Source organism: Leucopleurus acutus (genome assembly GCF_964270905.1).
Source record: "Leucopleurus acutus genome assembly, chromosome: 4".
NCBI classification, from domain to species: Eukaryota; Metazoa; Chordata; class Mammalia; order Artiodactyla; family Delphinidae; genus Leucopleurus; species Leucopleurus acutus.
In genome coordinates this window covers 107,912,377-107,926,789 of record NC_139146.1, presented here as the reverse complement: position 1 = coordinate 107,926,789, position 14,413 = coordinate 107,912,377, and the positions used below count along the sequence as shown (strand labels likewise).

Genomic DNA, 14,413 nt, shown 5'->3' with positions numbered 1-14,413 from the left:
GGCAGACCCAAGATGCAGCCCCAGACAATCTGAATCCTGAATAAATATTTTAATTGCTTCCCTATGTTAATACTTAATATTTCTAAGCTTCAGCTTTTGTGTCTGTCTGAAAAGGTGAATATTGGTAACACTCACTTCACAGTATATAAGGATTCAGTGAGATGATTCCTGTAGAACAGTGCCTGACACATAATAAATACTCGTTAAATGCTGACATGGGTTAGAATATGGCTCCATGAGTCACTTTGTTATGCAACTCTGGACAATTTCCTTTACTTCTGTGAGGTCAATTCCTCATCTGTAAAATTGCTACTATATGGTAATAAGGTCCCCATTAAACTGGACCACTAACATCAGGTGCAAAATTAACATCTATATCCTTTAAGCCAATGTATTTTTGAATTCCATCATAGTGGCTTAACCTTTACCCTCATATCTATGCATATACATATACATAGTCACACATCAAATAGAGTAAATGTTTGAAACATGTCTGATGGTCAGAGATTAATATCCTGAATTAGGGAGCACTTTTACAGATTGCTGAGAAGGAAAATCATGTAACCTAACTGACAAAATAGCAAAGGACATGAACAGGGAATTGACTAAGAAAGAAATGCAAATGAACATGATGGGGTTCAGAGGAGGTCATTCCAGAACGTGCCACTTTGGCATGTGGTTATTTCAAGCAGAACGTGATTAAGGCCTGACAGACTCAAGAAGAGCTTTTTATCTCTCCCTTAACTGTCTAAAAGAATTTAGATAGGGAGCCTGTACCAGGAAGAGAGCTATTACCAAACATATAATTTTTTTACATAAGAAAGACTTTGTATGGCATGACAAACATTTGTGTAATAAATATTTGCTCTTCCCATTTTCCTGTGAATAGTCTTCCTCTCCTTTGAAGTCTCAACCCCTACCCCGCTTCTCCTTAGCTCAGGATGACATATAAGCCGCAATTGCCTGACTGTCCAGGAGCCTCTCATGTCTTTGTGGGGCTCCCATACATATGTAATTAAATTTGTTTTTCTCCTGTTACTCTGTCTTATGTCAATTTAATTATTAGGTCAGCCAAAGAACCAAGAAGAGAAGGGAAATGTTTTCCTCCCCTATGTATACAAGTGAAGATAAGTGAATACAAATGAATCAAACTGAATAAAGATTAATTTAACGTCCAGCTGCATAACAATGAAATTAAACATGGGGATACGCATTCTATCTTACTAAACTAGCAAGAAAAATTTGTTTTATAGAGTATGCAATATTTGAGAGTGTGTGAGTGAGCAAACACTGCTAAGGGAAGTATAAAATATTAAAACCTGTTTAAGAAATATTTGACAATGTGTATTAAAACATTAACAAATGTACATGCATTTTAGTCATGCAATTATGTTTTTTATGAGTCTATTCTAAGATAATTATAAATATGCCCAGTATTATACAAGGTATATATAACTGCATCATTTTATAGATTTAAGAAGTAGCTTATATTTTCAGCCACAAAGAAGAACTTTAATAAATTAAGGAATGGTATTAACATGAATAAAATATTTGAAGAATATTAAACAACATGGAAATGTGTTCTTGATACACAAATGAATAAAGTTATAAATGAATAAAAACTTACAAAGTACATGCCCCAGAATCCTAACTTTGCTAAAGAAAGCATGTACACCTGCCCCAAGATGACAGAAAGAATGGTTATCACTAGGTAACCAGATAAGAAATCGTTTTATTTCATCTGCTTTTCTAAATTATCCAGTGTTTCCATTATATTCTGAATTCTTTTCAATATCTAAAAATAAAATATAACAATCATAAATAAATTAGAATGCAAATTATTACTGGAAAATATTTGCAACTACTTAATTAATTGGTTCAATAAATATTTATTGTGCATCCATTATGTGCCAAACACTTGCTCAGGCAATGGAGATACAGTGATACACAAGACAACATTCCTGCCCTTATAGTGTTTACCTTCTGGTAGAGCATATGGATAGTAAACAAGTAAATAAATGAGTTCTGAACATAATTACAGATAATGAGAATTGCTATGAAGGAATAAACAAAGCTCAGGGGAGTTTTAGTTTGAGTCCTAAAGGATGAGAGAGCCAGCCCGTGGAGGCCAACGGGAAGAACATTTCTGGCAGGAAGAAAACAGGTGCAAACCCAGAAGCAGCAAAGAACTTGGCAAAGATAGAGGAGCATACAGGCAGGCAGTGTAAATGATGAGAGTTGGGTTTGAGATGAGGTTAAGAGGTGGACGGGGGCAGAAAAGTAAAGGTGTATAAGTCTTGGTAAGGAGTTTGTTTTCTTTTCCTAATTTGAAAAGAAATGATTAATGGCTTTTAAGCAGAGAAGTGACATTATTTTTATGTTTTTAAAAAAGATCATTCTGCCTGTTATTGATGGCTGATACAAAAAATGCATAGCAATAAATAAAAGACAAAAACAACAAAAATACAATGGGAAAATGGCCTAAGAATGGGAAGAGGAATAAATACAAATTACTAAGAGACTGAACGATGTTCAGCTGCACTAGTAATCAAAACAACAAATTTAAATGATTTTTCACAATTAAGTAGCAAAGTTGAAGAAAGAAATTTAATGTGTTAATGATACTGTGAGGTAGGCAACGACAAAATAATCATTCTTAAATAATCACTCTTGGCATGGCAAAGACATACATACAAGATGCTGATCTAAGTTTTGTTTAGAATAAGTGTTTTCACTGTTTTTTTCCCTTAAAGAGGAATTACATGTAATTTTTGTACTGTTCTGTACTTCATGAAAACTCTAAAAGTATCAGGTGTTGTTTTTATAATACCTGTTTTTATATTTTATAATGTAATTTCTATTAGTTTTATAATCAGAAAAATGGTCATTGAGGAAGTCCCAAATAAATTCTTCATAACACATAGACGCTATGCTGTAGTGGAAATAATGAAATTTGAAAAAGGTTTTGGAAATATGTAACACATACATATTCAAATATCATATAGCATAAACCAATTGAAAACTGAACAATTATTTTCTCAAAGGCCTATAAAGTTGAAAAGCTTTTAGCCTGAACCATGTTAATGATTGGAAAAACATGATAGGTCCAGGCCCAGAGATTTATTTTTATTTGCCAAACTATTTGTTATTTTATAATTTCCAATTTTCTAAGGACTATCTCATCCTAGAATAAAAGCTAGCATTTACAACTGTTGTCACTACATAATCGTAACCTAGCAGAATCCAGGGGTTCACCATTCTCTTTTTAATAGTAGTATTAACTTGCTATCCAGTAGGACTTCTGTGCCTTACATTTTGTGCCCAGTAGGAGATCTGGGATAATCAGTCTTGCTTTGTTCAGACTTTATGGGAGTCTTATGATGATTGTTGAACATCTCTGATTAAGCCCTTTAGAAGAGAGCTGCCATCCTTCTGCCACCTGCTGCATTATTAAAAGCTTTGTTTCTTTATGTCAGAGATTCTGTTAGAAAGGAGGTCAAGTTGGGATCCTGAATCACCTCTGCAAGAAACATGGGTTCAGCTAGGGCTTAAATTCATTTATGAAAATATTAAAAAGCCAACAATAACTCCTATGGAACAATGTTATGACTTTACCAACTTTGTACTCTTTGAAAGGAAAAAAAATCAACTTTTAATTACAAAGAAATACAGTGTCCCTTTATTTGCTATTGCAGTTCTTATTTCTAAGAAAGCTAAGTACATTTTAAAAGCACAAACAGATAAATAGTTCTGTAGTCTAACATTTCCAATTCAAAAGCAAAGGGAGAATTCATAAAATGTGCTCTCATGCAAAGAACTGCCCATTTATCACCATTTGAAGAAAATGTATATGTGTGTATGTGTGTTGCATACATATATATACACATAAAACACATGCTTGATTCATACACAAATAGCTAAGTGGGAAAAGATCAGGCTTTGAAAACTGGTCCTAGAAAATTGATTTATCCAGGCAAATTTGTATATGGGTCTCTGTATGTATTTTAAATACAGTAAGATTGATTACAAACAGAAGTTCATTTTGATTACTATTTTCCAGAGAGAGCTTCTAACATTCTTAAGAAGAACTGAAGTACAAAGCCATAAAAAGCAACAGTATTTCACCATATAACACACAGTAGAGTTAAAATCATCACACGAGCTCCTTTTACATCTCATTGCTATCGGTAAGTTCAAATTCTTGATCATTAATTCCTGTATGGGTTTTTCAGCACTTTTCCTACAAAGCACAATATCCTCATGTGTGTGTGGGTTTTTTAAAATAAATTTATTTATTTTATTTATTTATTTTTGGCTGCGTTGAGTCTTCGTTGCTGTGCACAGGCTTTTCTCTAGTTGGGTTGAGCAGAGTCTAATCTTCGTTGCTGTGTGCGGGCTTCTCGTTGCGATGGCTTCTCTTGCTGTGGAGCACGGGCTCTAGGTGCGCAGGCTTCAGTAGTTGTGGCTCGTGGGCTCTAGAGCAAGGGATCAGTAGCTGTGGCTCATGGGTTTAGTTGCTCCGCGGCATGTGGGATCTTCCCGGACCAGGACTCGAACCCGCGTCCCCTGCCTTGGCAGGCGGATTCTTAACCACTATGCCACTAGGAAAGCCCTCATGTGGGTTTTTAATTGTAGACCTGAGCTGACAGATGAGATATGTTGATGACCACATTGTTTTTAGCTCTTAGGGTGCAGGCTTCCTTGGGCTTTTCTCTTTTTTGGCAGAGATGGAGACGAAAAGCATCTTGGACACCACGGCGAAAATTCTCATTGAAGAAACCATAAATGATGGGGTTGATGCTGCTGTTGCCAAAGGCCAGCCAGTGTGCCAAAGGGTAGATGTAGGTGTTGATGACCCGCAGTTCATTCAGAGACAGGTCAACATAGTGTGAGAGCATCATGAGTCCACAGAGGCAGCCAGGAGAGAATGAAAAGCAGGGCCACAGTCAGGAGCATCTTAATGACCTTCTGCTTCTTCTTGGTCACCACGTGCCACTGTTCCTGGTTCTGTTTGCCTGAGTGGGGCACTGTTGTCTTGGAGAGTGCAATTCCAATCCTTCCATACATGATGACAGTGAGGGACGGGGAGCCAGGTAGATGTTAGCAAACAGCACAGCGGTATAGATCTTCCTCATTTCCCGATTTGGCCAGTCTTCCCGGCACCAGTAGACTGGGCTGGTTTTATTCTGGGAGTTGAGTCTCACTCGGTAATATTTTTCTTCCTGTATGTGTAACATTATTGCAGATGGGGACATAATGGCAATGGCCAGGATCCAGATGATCATAATGATGACAAATGCTGTCTTGATAGTGAGCTTTGGTTTAAAAGGGTAGAAAACACACTGGAACCTGTAATTAAAGGCAAATATCAGTGAAGGACTGCCTCATAACTTCTGACCAAGTCATTAATTAAATTTATTTCAGTAATTACAGTCTTCCATACATATTCCCCCTCAAATATAGAAAGTTACCATTAGTAGGGAGGCGTGCATTACCAGTTTCTGTAATTAATATATGAGATAAATTTCAACTCAAAAAATTAATGAGTGGAGTATATCAGACACTATTAATAATCAAAGTACTATTGTAACTAGTCAACATTGAGCCTGAGCATTTAATATTCTGTTCCAGGCTCCTTTCCGTTGGTTTGCATGGATTGCCTCTGTAAGCTTTCTTATTTAAAACATGGGGAAAAGGCTTAGAAAAGGTAAAAAATCTTGCCCATAATTACACATGATTTTTACACATGTATTTTGGCTCCAGAGCCCATATTCTTAAATGTCCCTCCATGCCCTTCTGTGGTCCCCTCACACATGATCTGTGTGCTTGGCCATGCAACTTGCTTTGGCCAGTTAGTTGAACATTAGCAAGCATGGCATAAGCAAAAGCGTGAGTGATTTCACCTACAAGGCACAGAGTAGGAGAACCACACAGAGGCACCCAGCCAATCCACAGAGTTGTGACAAATATTAAAAGCATTACTGTTTTAAGCCACTAAGTGTTTTGGTGGTTTGTTTCACAGCTATGAATCTGATGAGAGTTCCCATGATGAGTTCTGTTTATGCACCTTCCCAGTGTTCTGTGTCCTCTGCTGAGCATGACAATGATCAGTATGTAGAGTAAGCCTGATTCATTTTACTGCTATTTTGTTATTGTGATTCTTAATTTTGTTATTACTGATATTCATTATAAGATAATCATACTATCATATAACTGTATAACATTTTATATTTTTCAAAGTACTATCATCTATTGAATCTTCTTTGATTTTTGTGATGACTCTATAAAATTGAAAATTAATACTTTCCAGATCTGCAGGTAAGGAAACTTAGAGCTTTTAAGTGGCCCATCAGCAACTCCAAACAAATTTATCTTATCTTTATATAATGACTAGTTATCCTGAGCTTTGACTGCTCCACTGTCCTTCACTGACGGTGTAAGCTCTTCTGTCTTAAATTCCAAGTTTTCATCTAGTCTTCTAATCAGTGAATTCTCCCACTTACTCACCCTTAAATTATGGGTAACTTCAAAGGTGCAATTCTAGGTATTTTGCTCTTTTTGTAAACCAGCTATTGAAACTTCAAATATTATTTTTTCATTTATTCATTCAACAAATAGTCTATGATATCTTGTTAATAGCAGCCCAAACTAAAACATGCATCATCCCTAATTATTTAATCTTAAAATATGGAAACTTCAGTAGTTTTATTTTATTACTGAACCCTTAGTGTGTGTGTATATAATATATATATATATATATATATATATATATATATATGTCTTGCTCTTAAAGGGGTACATATTACAGCTACAATTTTAAGCAGATATACCCAAATTTAGTAGATTATACATTTTTCACTGGTTAGGTGGATTAGTTGCAGATACGCCCAGTTTTCTGGATTCAGAGTTTGGTGCTGACCTACCTATCTACTGCTATTGCAGCTAAAGTAAAGACTGAAGCTGCAATGGATATTCCCTGGACCAAGCCACTGATCTTGCACATTGTACTTCCAAAAGGCCATCCTGAAAGGGAAATGGGACAGTTAGTCTTTGGAAAGATCATATACATATTTGTTAATTTCACTGAAATTATGAAGAGAAAGACATGAAATTAGACAGATGCAACTGTTTCCTAAATGATATTCAGGGAACAATCAATGTTTCCCATTATTTTCATTAATACATTCAGATCTCTGTTTTTCAGTATACTAATAAGGTCAAAACTTACACAGTAGTTTCAGCATTCTATACACTGTAATAAATGTTTTGCATCTATTAACATATCTAATCCCCACAACAGGCTTCTGAAGGCTTTATTATTCTCCTCATGATATAGAATATGTAACAAACATACAAATTTCACATACCTTGCCACACAGCTAGTTAGAAGCATATTAAGGATTTAAACCCTAGCAGTATGGTTCCAGTGTCCAAACCATTAACCCTTATGCAATAATGCCCTTTAAATGAATAAAACAGGAAGAATATTTTTTCTCTAATTTGGAAATGTATTCCATAAATTATGAGGAATCAGGCGTCACATGTATAACAAATAAAGTTAATATTATATATAATCTAATGACATGATTTACACCTCAGAGGTACTTTGTTATGGAGTGAATGTGTTCCCTCCCAAATTCATATATTGAAGCCTTAACCCCCAATGTGTTGGTATTTGAAGGTGGGGCCTTTGGGAAGTAATTAGATGTAGATGAGGCCATGGGGATTATGCCACATGATGGGATTAGTGCCCTTATAAGAAGAAGAGAGCGTGAGACCTCTCCCCATGTGCATGCACTGAGTAAAGGCCATGTGAACACACAGCAATCTACCAATCAGAAAAAGGACCCTCACCAAGAACCCGACCATGCTGGCACCCTCATCTCAGACTCCTAGCCTCCAGAACTGTGAAATTAAATGTCTGTTGTTTAAGCCACCCAGTCTATGGTATTTTGTTATAACAGCCTAAACTGACTAAGACGTACTTGGAGAATAAAGAGCACTTTGCACAAACAAAAGTAGTCTGTTTGAATAACTTCCTAACTGAACTCCAGTTACTAGAATGTTTATAAAAGAAATTGGTAAAATTATTATATTTGATATTTAGTATCAATCAAATCACATTTAGAGTTTGATATTCTATACGCACCTCTGCTATTACAGGAAAGTAACACTATTCTTCCATTAGCAAATATTCTAGTTTCCCAAGAGATGAATGTTACATATTGCTCAGATTTTTTTAATTTATCTTTTAAAAAATATCCTATAGCTTATTTAAAAAATACTCTTATCTAATTAAAGCTATTCCCAGTAACCTAAATAAGCCAAGCATACTTAAAAAATCATTCTCTCATCTATCCAGACCATCTTAAAATTGGTGCTTGAATGGCTTTATGCCACAATGATGCAGGAGGATAGACTGAAAGTACATATACACTCTGCACGTGCTCCTACTGCTGGTAGAGAGACCCACTCAGCTCCAGAATGCAGCTGCCAGACTTCTAATCCCTATGGCAGTAGATTAGAGAATTTCCTTCTGGGGCAAGTGATCCTTCCAAGAACACTGACATATTTTCACTGGCAGATTCTGATAGCTGTGGATTTCCCAATGAATGACCTAGACTAGTGAAGCCGAGAGTGAGCCTAACCTCAAACCCCAGTCCTGCAGAGGTTCAGAGCAGCCACATAGTACCTCACTCTGAAATACAAGCAGCTAAATAGTAGTTGACTATTAGGGAAACCTCAACCATAAAAGAAAGAAACTGAAACAAATAGGAAGAATGAAACAGGAGAAAACTAATCTGAATCAGGTAGACAAAAAATTAAGAAACAAAGAAAATTACTACTCATAACCTCAGAGATAAAATAACATTTTGTCCATGAAAAGTATGTGCATGATAGTACAAGGAACACAAAGAGTATAAAAATAGCTCAAAGAATTTAAAATATGATAACAGAAATGGCTGTTGACTTTATGTGTTAATACAACAGATATTTATTAAGCAGGTACTATGCACCGAAACTGTACTGGGAGGTATAGATACACTGTTCCTGTACTTTCAGAGTGTATAACATAGTGCTAAAGAAGTGGTAATATGGGCCCAGAAGTACTCTAGGGTAATACCCGAACCATGACTTATGTTGCACATGTAAATTACCACTATATGAATGAAACTACTGCTTTGTGAGAAATTATTGCTTCTGTTACTCCATCTTCCATCAAAAACTGTTGGAAATCTCTCAGCCAACCACAAGAGGGCTTAAATATCTATTTATATTAGATTGAAGACATTGCATCAGTTGAAAACACACGTTCTTTGAACTTTACAGCCCATAATATTCTTAATATTTTTACTATATTATATGTGCCCTGAACTGTTAAGCAAATTCAAAGTCTTCAGTAAGAAGTGTCACCATTCACTGATGACCTTCAGTGAACACTCTATAAAAATAACAGCTTCCACACTTCATCTCTGTCACTTGTTCTATTTTTCTCCATAATTCTTTTTATTCTCTGACTACTTATATAGATATTTGTTTGTTGTTTTTATCCTCCTTTAGCACGTAGACCCCATGAGAACAGCTACTTGGAGCAGTTCTTAGAACTCCATAAATATTTGTGAATGAATGGATGACGCTGCGATGGCTTCAGGGATATGGGACAAATATTTTCTCATAGTATGTTTGAGCTGCATATAAATCAACATACCTGCTATAATATTGTCCAGCAGCGTGATAGGCATACAGAATATGCCAACTAGTAAATCACTTATGGCCAGGTTCAAGGTGAAGAAATTGGTGACTGTGTGCATATGTGTGTTCCTCATTACAATAAAGCAAACCACTGTATTTCCCACCATGCATAGGAAGAAGGTCAGAAAGTAGGAAATAATGAAAATCGCTGCCACTTGAGGCTGGTGAAGATAGTAGTTCACATAGGTGATATTGCTATCCGCGTACAGATCATGCTTTGTGTCACTGACACTCCAAATGGGATGCCAGTTTTCCGAAGGGTTTGAGTCCCAGTTTTCACTCATGATGGACCTGAACAACGAAGAGGCAGAAAAGAAAAACATGATTAGAAACCAGGAGAACTTAAGTTTAAGAGAGTTTAAGAGAGATGCTTTTAAAATGCTATGGAATTTTTTTTTTATTGGAGCATACTTGCTTTACAATGTTATGTTACATCTGCTGTACAATGAACTGTATCAGCGATATGTATATATATTGATGGGCCTTCTATAATAATCCATAAATTTTGTATAAAAATGAGTTATAAATAAGGCATTCAAATTATTAGGATTTTAATCAAGAGCACTTGAAAATTCCACTTTGTGCCACAAGTAACAATTATATTGTATTTCCTTGATATACTCTATATTATTCACTTCTTTGCTATACCTTCTATCCACTTGTGAAGTTTCAAGGGAAACATTCCAAAACTCCTCTTCCTCCTGCCTTCAGATATCATAAGCTGTCAAAGCCTACTTGTTCTGCTAACTAACATTATAACTCACCTGCCATGAGCTTTCCTGATATTTGAACGAGATTAAGTATCTACACCTTCAGAAGTTCCATTGAAATAAGCTTCTTGTATTTTCCTTGTTCTGCTTTGACTCAGTTAATTGGATATTCTTTTTTTTTTTTAACATCTTTATTGGGGTATAATTGCTTTACAATGGTGTGTTAGTTTCTGCTTTATAACAAAGTGAATCAGTTATACATATGTTCCCATATGTCTTCCCTCTTGCGTCTCCCTCCCTCCCACCCTCCCTATCCCACCCCTCCAGGCTGTCACAAAGCACCGAGCCAATATCCCTGTGCCATGCGGCTGCTTCCCACTAGCTATCTACCTTACTACGTTTGTTAGTGTGTATACGTCCATGACTCTCTCTCGACCTGTCACAACTCACCCTTCCCCCTCCCCATAACCTCTAGTCCGTTCTCTAGTAGGTCTGCGTCTTTATTCCTGCCTTACCCCTAGGTTCTTCATGACATTTTTTTTTTCTTAAATTCCATATATATGTGTTAGCATACAGTATTTGTCTTTCTCTTTCTGACTTACTTCACTCTGTATGACAGACTCTAGGTCTATCCACCTCATTACAAATAGCTCAGTTTCGTTTCTTTTTATGGCTGAGTGATATTCCATTGTATATATGTGCCACATCTTCTTTGTTGGATATTCTTTTTATACACTTCTGTATGTTGACATAGCCACAAAACTGTTAATTTCTTAAAATAGGTCTGGGTTCCTTATCTTAGTTTCACATAGCATAATTCAATTCACATAATATGTGTTCAATAAATATTTATTTAAAATGTATCAATCTTAAGAAAGACATTTCAATCAATGCGTGTCAGAGGTCCCCAAGAACACTCCCAGGTTTGGTGGTTTATTAGAAGGACTCACAGGACTCAGCGTATAGTATATTCACTGCTAATATTTATTATAGCAAAGGGATCCAAAGCAAAATCAGCAAATAAAAAGGCACATGGAGTAAAATCTGCAAGAAACAAGGCACAGGCTTCCAAGAGTCCTCTCTCAGTGGACATGCTTAATTCCTCCAGCAACAAGTTTGAGTTTGACAACATGTGTGAAAAGGTTTTTAATTAGAGAGTGGTCATATAGGGAACTTCTTTTTAGTATATATCAAAATTCCAGACTCCCAGATGGAAAGTAAGCGTGCAGCATGAACTATGTGGTCGTACAAACAAACTAGGCACAGTGAGCCACTCTACCATTTAAGGAAACTTTATATCAGTATAGGCAACTGTTTAGAATTTAAGTTTCCAGACTCTAACCCAGAGCCCAGCTTGCAAGCAGGCCTTTCTAAAGACCACAGTCTCAGGCGTACCTGTTAACTCTTTTTTGCATGCCCTGTAAATTGGACAGAAGTTTGGTTATACGTGTCCTTAAATGAAAATCAATTTGACAGTGGAGTAAACAAGTTTGTTACTAATATAAAATAACTCAAAGAGGATCATTTTTCTCCAACAGTTCCCATTATTTTGCCATTTAATTTCTTCCCTTTCCTCAAATTTTTAAAATTCATCTTTGCTTTTCTGTATTTCATATTCCTAAGGCGAAATAAAAACAAGAAGTGAAAAGCAAAGTGAGCAAGGGATGAGGTGAGGGCTTGGAGAAGAGAAAAAGAAAGGAATTTGAGTAGAACCAGATGTAGGCTGCTATACAAAGTCAAGCTGAGAATGTCTTTGGGGTCTAGAGACACACTGAGAATACCTACCAGTTTGAGAAAAATCATTTCAGTCAAAGTCTCCAAAAGAGAAGCCTTCACACAAATATTTAAAGATATTTGTACCTAAGACAAGGAAGCACTTTAAATACAAATGAGAAAGGTATGAGAAAAATGTAGGTAGCTTAGAGTTACTAATAAAAACCATCTGTCTGTGGATTCCATTAGAGCTGGCAAGCATATGGGTAGAATATATCATAAGACGTAATGCTTTATATTTGCACATTCTTTTTTCTTGTACCTGGCTGAAAGCAACCATGTGTGTCCAAAGCAGATATGCATCCATGGTATATCTGTTGCGATAAGAGTGTTAGGAGGGTTAAGATGGAATCTTCTGGTGTATTAAATTAAACTCCACGTCAGCCATTTGAAAGAGAAGTGTCTCTTTTCTTCCAATAGATTTTCGAGAAACTAAAATCGTATTTTGTTTTGGGGGTCAACATGGGTTTCACTATTCCTATTATTGGCTTGCTAACTATGTTTGGCAAGACAGCATGCAAAATGCAATACAGAGTCAAACAAAGAATCTGTCGTATTTAAGTGTTATTTCCTCCTGACATGCAATTATAAAACTTTTGTACATGAGGTCATAGTGTTGGCCATTAGATTGACCTATAATAATGTGACTCTGGGGACAACATCATCACCCATAGTATTACTATAGTGAGGCAGAGAAAAGTCAGGTCCTGACTGATCCTAGGGAAACTCACTTATCTCAGTGTAATGCATCAAAGACAACAGCTCTTTGCTGTTCATACATCTGGCATCTTTCTCACTGGGCACTTAAAAGTTCCATACAGTTGATTAAAAAGTTTAAAATAAAATGTACCCCTGGTTTAACACCTTTAAAACCAAAATTATTTCAAGTGTACTCTGTGAATCATATTCATTCGTAGCTGAAATAATATAAGGAATAAGAAAATTGAGTATACCAGTTTTAGGAAGGCAAATTTACACTCTACCCATACTGATGATTCAGTAGTTTTGGAATATTTCATTGAAAATGTGTGATGTCCTTTTAATAACAGAAAGTCTGAATTTTACAAGTTAGTATTTACATGTTAAGTAACTAAATTGTAAACATAAGCCATTTTACCATGAATTAGTCTTACATTCTTTATTTCTACATGGGAAAATATGTGATAAATAAAATACTTGTTTGTGAGATTTCTTTACCATTCATTCATCTTCAACTCTGGAGAGAAAACAGATATAATAGGACAAACTTCATGAGCTCCATTTAGAGCCCCAAGTTACCACAACTTATTCAGACTCCTATCTATAGGAAGAGACTCTAGGACTTCAAGAAGAGAAGTCAGGGGAAGAAGTTATTCAAAATTTTTTTCTTCCTGTAATTGTACTTGCCAAAACACTAACAGTAGACTACTCTAGGAGATGGAATGGTTGGATATTATCATTTTCTTATTTTTTTTGCTTATATATTTCTCAACTTTTTCCTGTTTGCAGATTTTTTTTTATAGTCTGGAAAAAATGCTTCCATATTATTGTCTGAATTCAACTATACAGAATAAAACCAGATGACATAGCTTAAGCTCTTCTTATAAGTTCAAAATAGTAATAGGTCATATACTGGCTAGAAATGATATTATTTTACCCCAAATAGTTGTATCTTCCAAATTTCAATTAGGAAAGAATCCATAAAGACTCTAGTTTATTAGGTTTAAATATACTGTAATATACTGTCTCACACATATCATAGAAAGAATTGGTCATCTGAAAGAACAGTCTGTATTCTTTATTCTTGTATCAAAGACTCATTAAAGGGACCAAGTTGGCAATTGTCATCAAGCATTGGCTACTTAGACTGTCAGACACACCAAAGCCAACTATGGCCAGCACTCTCCATTTTTGTCACCCTTCTCTCTTTGGGCTTTCTCCTATTGCCTCTATTATTATTTACTGTATTCGTCATGTTTTCCTTTTAATTTCCGTGTATTTATACAAGGAAGGACTTAAGGACAGGAAGGTGGCAGTATTTACTTCTATCTATGTTGGATTTTCTAATCTAAACTCTGATGATTATCATTAAAAGGTATTACAGTTATTAAGTAACTAAGTTAATAATTCTGAACTGAGTAAACTAAATGCAAGCAGTTATGACAACTTAGATTGCTAAAATAACTGAAGAGGAGAGA

General features: G+C 35.7%; 1 protein-coding gene and 1 long non-coding RNA gene across 2 annotated transcripts in view; both read right to left on the bottom strand.

The window, feature by feature from the left end:
* Nucleotides 1-14,413, bottom strand: part of LOC309961476 — a 205,909-nt gene that overhangs the window by 139,241 nt on the left and 52,255 nt on the right. The gene's annotated exons all lie outside the window — the stretch shown is intronic.
* NPFFR2 (neuropeptide FF receptor 2) lies at nucleotides 1,755-10,037 on the bottom strand (the record flags this gene model as incomplete). The annotated part of the gene is given in 8 exon segments (XM_082837673.1): nucleotides 1,755-1,795; nucleotides 4,173-4,257; nucleotides 4,613-4,637; nucleotides 4,639-4,902; nucleotides 4,904-5,084; nucleotides 5,087-5,349; nucleotides 6,924-7,023; nucleotides 9,710-10,037. Coding segments are annotated over 8 exon segments (1,287 nt in total).